At 40.4% G+C, this 7,187-nt stretch overlaps 1 protein-coding gene across 2 annotated transcripts in view; it reads left to right on the forward strand.

The window, feature by feature from the left end:
• LOC139697932 (growth arrest-specific protein 2-like) overlaps positions 1-1,634 on the forward strand; it is an 88,872-nt gene extending 87,238 nt beyond the window's left edge. For both annotated transcript variants that reach the window (XM_071596792.1, XM_071596793.1), the window contains exon 8: positions 227-1,634. In XM_071596792.1, coding sequence (XP_071452893.1) covers positions 227-457 — 231 coding nt within the window. In that variant the 3' untranslated portion in view covers positions 458-1,634. The remainder of the gene's footprint in view (positions 1-226) is intronic.
• The last annotated feature ends 5,553 nt before the right edge of the window (positions 1,635-7,187 follow it).

The following is a 7,187-nucleotide window of genomic DNA, read 5'->3' on the forward strand; positions in this document are numbered from 1 at the left end:
TTGTAAGTAATGAAATCATGTTGTGGTTTCTTTGCATCTGCTAAAGCAGTCATTTTTTCCCTTGAGTAAATGCACTGCAGGCAGCATTACTGCCCCTCGAGTGTATTTGCAATTGAGCGTGAGAGCAGGGTGACGAATAGAAATAAAACGCCTGGAGCATAAAACGTGTGCATTCACTGCGTCTGCCTTGAGCGGTGCTTGATGCCCGGCTCCCATTCCATTGCAGCTCCTCAAGGGTCGGCACATGATGGTGCGTGTGGGTGGTGGCTGGGACACCCTTGAGCACTTCCTGCTGAGGCATGACCCTTGCGTGGTGCGCGTTGTTTCTCGGAGAGGAGGGGATCTGGCAGAGACATCAGACTGCTCCGTTTCCTCCTCAGCACCTGCCGCCGTCTCATCCTACCTCCACATCCGTGCCAAGTACCGAAGCCCCCCCCTCGATGGCGTCGGCTGTTAGGACTGGGGCCCCTCCGAGGAGGGGGCCAAATGTGCATATCCTACACTGGCACGCAAGCTGGACTTGCGTGCACTGTGCTCTCTGTTGCCAGCCCCACAAAATGGATGTCCACCACATGGCACACATTCACACATGCATGCATCCTCTCTCCCCTTCCCCCTTTCTCACCGGTGGCCCTGTTCTTTGCATGCACACAAATGGGCAAAAGTGCTCATTCCTTCCTTTGCCTCCTGAAAAAAGCCCTCTGCCTGTTGTCTGTTCATGGTCCCCCAGCCAACTGCTGAGGTCAGATCCCTCAAATGATTTGCCCCTGGGAGACCCACGTCACAAGCTTTCTTAGATCCCACCCATGATGAGGGCGGGTGCTCAGCTCTTTCGACTGAAATCCTTGCCAAAGGTGTCATCCGGTCATTTGTCCATGATAAGCTGTTATCCCGAATAGCCGCAGCTCATGGCAATCTCTAATTGCATTGCATTCACCAAGTGGCAATATGAATCTGGAATCACTCCTTCCTCTCCGATTTACAGTGGCATGTCCCAGGGGATGGCAGTTTGGCACGTATTGAGGAGAGGTAGGCTGAGGGCTTAAGGGGGAGAACGAGGTCTGTCCCCTCTTGCTCTGTTAGTTTGTTTAGGAGGAGGGGTCCATTCTGCTAGTGGCATGTCTGTGGGTGTGTGTGTGTGTGTGTGTGTACGTGTGAGTTGCCTTGTGTGCCTCGGCTATGCCTTTCTTTCAGTGCTTGACCCTTTGGATTGGTCAGAATTGAAATGCAAATTGAGTAAAGATGTAGTTTGCTATGGGGAGAAGCAGTTACAGTTTCTGTGCACTAGAATGGCATGTACGTAGGTTAGGTGGATTAATGACACCTATGCCACTTCAAGATGCAAATATTGATGACGATTTTTTTTACCAAAACAATGACAGGAGATGACAAGATGTTATGAAATAAATACATATGTAATATGTATACTTGTATATTGGCATTATTGCCATTAAGTATGGATGCATGGATTTTCATGCTGAGTAACAATTTATACTAATTAGTTTTCTTGCATACCAATGCATGAATTTTGTAAAAAATAAATAAACACCCATTTGTTACACTGCTTCAGTATTTCAGTGAGTCATTGAGTTTATGGAGAAGTGATTCCATAGTGTTCACATGTATAGTATAATGAATTTGTGATGTGAAATATAATTTTTTTATTCTGAAATTTCAAAACGTGTACACTTATGTTATGAATATCGTGAATAAGCCTGATAATGTATCCATGCTCAAGAAAATTGGAATACTTAGTTCTGTCGCATTACACCCGGTGGAAAACTTGTCAAGAAAAATGCAGATTGTAGAATGGAGACTGCTGAGTACATTTATTGTCATTGGGCCAAAGTGTAATAAATGTTGCTGAATCCACCATTTCTCCTTACAGTCAGATTGCAGAGAACCTAGTGAAATTACAATTGAAATGGAGTGAAATATTAAAATGTACTATTCAAGGGTGGCTCTAGATTTTGATATTGAGGATCTTGCAGTCTTGCCATAGTTTGAGAAAGTAACATTAGGTACTCCAATGTTTTACAAAACTTAAGTATTTTAATTGAATCATGATTTAAATACATGCAACTGTGTTCATCATAAAAATCTTGGGAATAACAATTGAGGTGGTTTCCCATTGCCTTCCTCAATAGTGGTTTTCACATGACATTCACTTAAAGGCCACCCTGCTGGGGTCAAATGCCTTTGCAGCTACTTCACTAAAGAACAGATGCTGTGCAGACTACATTTTGCTTGACTCATAACCTTCAAACTATCCGGCATGGGTGACCCTACCAGGAGAAATCATCATAGCTCCCACCAGCACAGCTCTAGGGGTCATCAGAACACTCAAGCCCTCCCACCACATAAAGGTCACAAGTATGAATACTATATGAGCCCTGGCTACAACAGGGTTTTGCCGGCTGGGTCATGTCCGGTCAACAAGGCTTCTGGGATCCTCATCAAATGAAATACTTGTAACGTGAAGGGGACAGCAGAAACACAAAACACTTGGAAGGGGACCAAACAAGTCAGAATAGATACCTTGAATGTTAGGATGATGATAGGCCATGGAAATTAGAAAATATAAAGTGGGAGAGGAAATGTAGATAATGCAGTATTTCCCGGCCCATAAGACACATGAATGCCTCAGATGAACCCTGATTTTTCAGCTCAGAATTAATGAAAAATACTAGTCAGGCCGAAAGGATCAAATTATTTTTATGTTAACACTGATGCTTACTACTGACTCAAAACAGTTTTGACATTTGTAATAACGGCAATCATTTTCCATGTCTTATGTGGGAAAAAATATGCAATAGTAAGTATTTTTCAGGCAAATTGGCTTATAGGTCAAAGTTATACCCGTGTGCACCCCCTAAGGCCATCGCACACTGGCTGATTTTAGGGCACATTTTGGAGTAAAAAGAATGCACATCTTATGAGCCGCGAAACAGGGTGTTTTATGGCTGTGCAAGGGAAGAGGGAATTATTATATGTGATAAATATAGAGTAATTTATAGCAGAGGGGTGACAGTAATATGGAATGATAAGGTAGAAAGAAGTGTACAAAGCATGGAACAGATGGGTGATAAAAAATTATCATGTCTTGTGAAAGCGAAGCATAGTAAATATTAAGGTCTACATGCCAATAAATGACCCTGAGGGAAAAGAAATAGAGTAAATATAAGATTAATCGGAGGAAATAATATCGGGTGTTCTTGGGAGAAAACATTTGATGGTTATATATGGGGGGTTGGAGCACAGTGGTGGGTGAAGGAAGAGATGGGAGTGAGGTTGGGTGTCACAGTTCAGGAACAAGAAATATCCTTGAAGAAAAATGATAAGAGTTCTGCTGGAAATGGTATTTAATCATAATACACACTCATTTTAAATGCCACAGTGGATGTAAGTAGAGGCGAAAAAATATGTGGATACTCAGATATGTGTCAGAATGACTATATTATCGTTAGTCACAGATATGGGAACAAAATAATTAATGCACACATTTTTATGGGATCGGATGTGGATTCAGGTCATTATTTATAAAGGGTAATGTCAGAATAAAATGGATAAAACAGGGAAGATGGATGGGGAAATGGAAAGTGAAAGTCTATTTGAGGATGAAAATAAGAGAGTAACCAAGAGGCAGTAGAAAAGATGATGAGTGAAGATTGGAAGATGAGAAAATAGGAAAAAAATCTGAAAGAAGCCAAAAAGATATATTAAAAGCCAAAAAAAACAATAGGAACAAATAAAAGGAGAAGGAAAACATTGAGTACTCGCAGGAAGGTTGAAAAGAGAGAAAGATGAGAGAAGGGCAAGGAAGCTGTAAACAAAGAGTTATTTAGAAGGAAGTATGAATGATAAACTGAGATGGAGATCAAAAAGAGCGAAAGAAGGATAGTGGAGAATGGAGTGCAAGGAAATGGGGAGTTAATTAAGGAAGTAAGAAATGAGTGCACTGTAAAGAAAGGTGGAAGACTTCTCGTTAAAGAAGAAGGGAAAATATGTCCAAACACTAAAAATGATGTCAGGGAAAATATAAATTAAATCAGGAAAGATTCAAGGGAGATGGAAGAAATACAGAGGAGTATATTTAAAGAGGACCTATATGGTAAAGACTTAAGACTAGCAAATTTAGATATAGAAAGGTAATTTAACATAAATGAGAATAACTGGCGACCAGGCTTACTTGATGATTAGGTAGAAAGGACATTAAGGAAATTGAAATCAAATAAGATCGTAGGGATAAACAATATTCTCATGGAGCTACTTGAGGTTTAGCAAAACATGGGAAGAAGAGTTTTTATAGTCTTATTTAAAGCATTTATGTGGGAGGAATTTGGATGCACGATTTTGTGAGATCAGTACCAATTCCGAAAAAGGTGAATGCTACATCATATGAGGACTACTGAACAATAAGTTAAAGTTGCACACAGCTAAAGTGGTTGTCAGGCTCATCAACAAAAGGATAGAGAGTACGGCAAATGATTACTTAGAGGATGATCAGTTTGGGTTTAGGATGGGGAGTTTTGAAAAGGTGTTTGATAGAGTGAATTGGGGAAAACTAATGAATATATTGCAGAAAATAGGAAAGCCACATCAGTATGATAGGTATGGGTTGATAATAAATATAACTAAAATGAAGATTATGTACTTTATGGGAAAAAGGAAGGGTAGTTACGTTTAAAATGAGAGATTATGAATAAAATAATATGAGAGTTAAATGCAGAACTTTTAAAGTGTAAAATTCATTCGCATTGACTGGGAAATGAACTGTATTTCTGTATTTTAATCCCCGTTAGCGGTTGACTCCGTTCAAAGTTACTGTTGCATCATCACCTGAAGTTCTTTGAATAAAATGAGAGATGAAAATGGGCAAATTTAATGGGAGATCAAAAACTAGAGCAGTCGAACAGTTTACGCATCTCGGAGGTGTTCTGGACCATATTGATCAACGGAGTGGAGACATAAGTAGAAGAATTGCACTAGGCAAAGAGGCTTTTACAAGGAGGAGGGAGTTGATGAAATGGACGTTGAGTAAGGATGTTGAGAAAAGGCTTGTTAAAACTTTGATATGGAGCGTAGCTATGTATAGCATGGAAACATGATCATTGAAACAGGATGATAGATAGACTTGAGACTAGATTGGAGGCTTTTGAAATGTAGATGTGGAGAAGGATGAAGAAAGTGAAGTGGACAGAAAGGAAAACAAATGAGGAAGTGCCAAGTATGGTGGGAGAGGAGAGGGGATTGTTGGAAGAAATTATAAGGAAGCAGGAAAAATGGATGGGTAGCATACTGATTCGCAGTGGGATATTGAAGATGGTGATAGAGGTGAGGATGCTAGGAAAGCAAGGAAGGAGCACGAATAGGATAGGGATGAAAGACTCTCCATTCTTGGGATGTCACCGCGTAGGTTGTTTTTCTGACAACAGTTTCGCCCGTGTTTCAACGAGCGACTTCAGGTCGAAGTGCCGGGACATTGTTTTGGCCACATTTATATGCTTTACCTCTCCCTCCCTGCTCTGTGATTGGTCGGGGGTTTCCTGCCATATCCTTTTCCAGGCTCCTGATAGGCGGTAGCCATCTTCTCTGTTGAAGTTGTCTTTTTCTTTGAGTATCTCGATTAATTCTCTTATTAGCCTGGGATAATATCTTCTTTCTTTGGATATTATCTTGGTCTTGTCAAATTTGATTTCATGGCCAGGTCCGCTCCAAGCGTGTTCAGCAATGGCTGATAAACTGAACTGCTTGTTTCTAGTGGCCCTTTTGTGCTCTTTTAGGAGTGTTTCCACTGCTCGGCATGTCTTGCCTCTGTATGAACTTCCGCATGAGCACGGCACCTGATAGCCTCCCTTGTGCAGTTCCATGGGAATTCTATCTTTTGGCCGTGGGGATGAGGATAGGGATGTTAGACGGAATGAAGGGAGGAGGGAAGTATGCGGGGCTGTGCTATTAACATGGAGAGGCAAGTAATGGCACCCTTTGGTAGCTTGTGTCCATCCAAACCTACCTAAATTCAGAGTTCGTATTCTAACTAATTCAGTCCTTTTCTGTGCCTTCTGTTTTGCAGCTGTTGTTTTTCTGGGAAATGCAAAGCTTCTATGGTTGCCATCTAAGAAAGTAAAAGCAATAGAATCAGAACAGAAAATGACTGAATTAGTTAGAACTGGAACTTGGAATTTAAGGATGATGTTGAGGACAGAAAAATAAGAGAATATAAAATGAGAGATGGAGAGAGGAAATGTAGATATTTTAGGGTTTTACGAGGTGAGATAGAAGGATAGCAGGGATTACCGGAGTTATAGTTATAGGGGCAATAAACAGTGGAGGACTCAGGAAGCTGGGGAACTTGGAAGGTATTGATCGGTTGGGCTAAATTATGGTTAGGCAATGATTTAGAAACAATTTTATCAATTTGCACAGTTTTCTGGTAGAGGATGTGTATTTGGATGACAATTTAGTAATTATAAAGTGTAGGGTTGGATTAAAAAAGATATAACAGGGAAGACAGTGAAGGAAATGGAGCATAGAAGAGGGGAAAGCATCAGCAGGTTTCAGAGGATATTGTGAGTGAAGATAAAGAGCTGGGTACTATAGAGAAAAAAATGGAAACATATCAAAAAAGGGATATTAATAGCTGCAAAAGGAATTATAGGAACTGTAAATAGGATAAGGATTAGGAAACCATGGATTATGGACCGGATGATTAGACAGACAGCCGACAGAAGGAAATGGAAGGATACAAACAGAGTTAGGAGGAACGAAATATAAAGAGTTCAATAATTAACCGAGGTGGGAAACAAATTGGGTGAAAGAAGCATGGTGGAAGACACTTATTAGGACATGGAATGTTTACAAAGGTAGGGTGAAATTGGTGAATTATACCGGAAGGTGAAAGCATTGCCAGGAAGTAAAAAGGTAAAATCAAAAAAACAAGCAAAAATAAGTAAGGGAATATGTTAGTTGAACCAGGAAATTAAGAGAGATAGAAGGAATATATAGAGGAAATGTATGGTAAAGAAATTAGGCCAGTGAAATTGAAAGAATTATGACATAGATGAGGATAGCTTAGATCCAGGCTTACTCGATGCCAAGGTAGAAAGGGCATCAAGGGAATTGAAATCAAATAAGGCCATGGGGTTGGGCAATATACTTCAAAGTTTAGGAAAATGTGAGAGGAAGAG

The sequence above is a fragment of the Hetaerina americana genome, unplaced genomic scaffold, assembly GCF_022747635.1.
Source record: "Hetaerina americana unplaced genomic scaffold, ioHetAmer1.1.p SCAF_8, whole genome shotgun sequence".
Classification (NCBI taxonomy): Eukaryota; Metazoa; Arthropoda; class Insecta; order Odonata; family Calopterygidae; genus Hetaerina; species Hetaerina americana.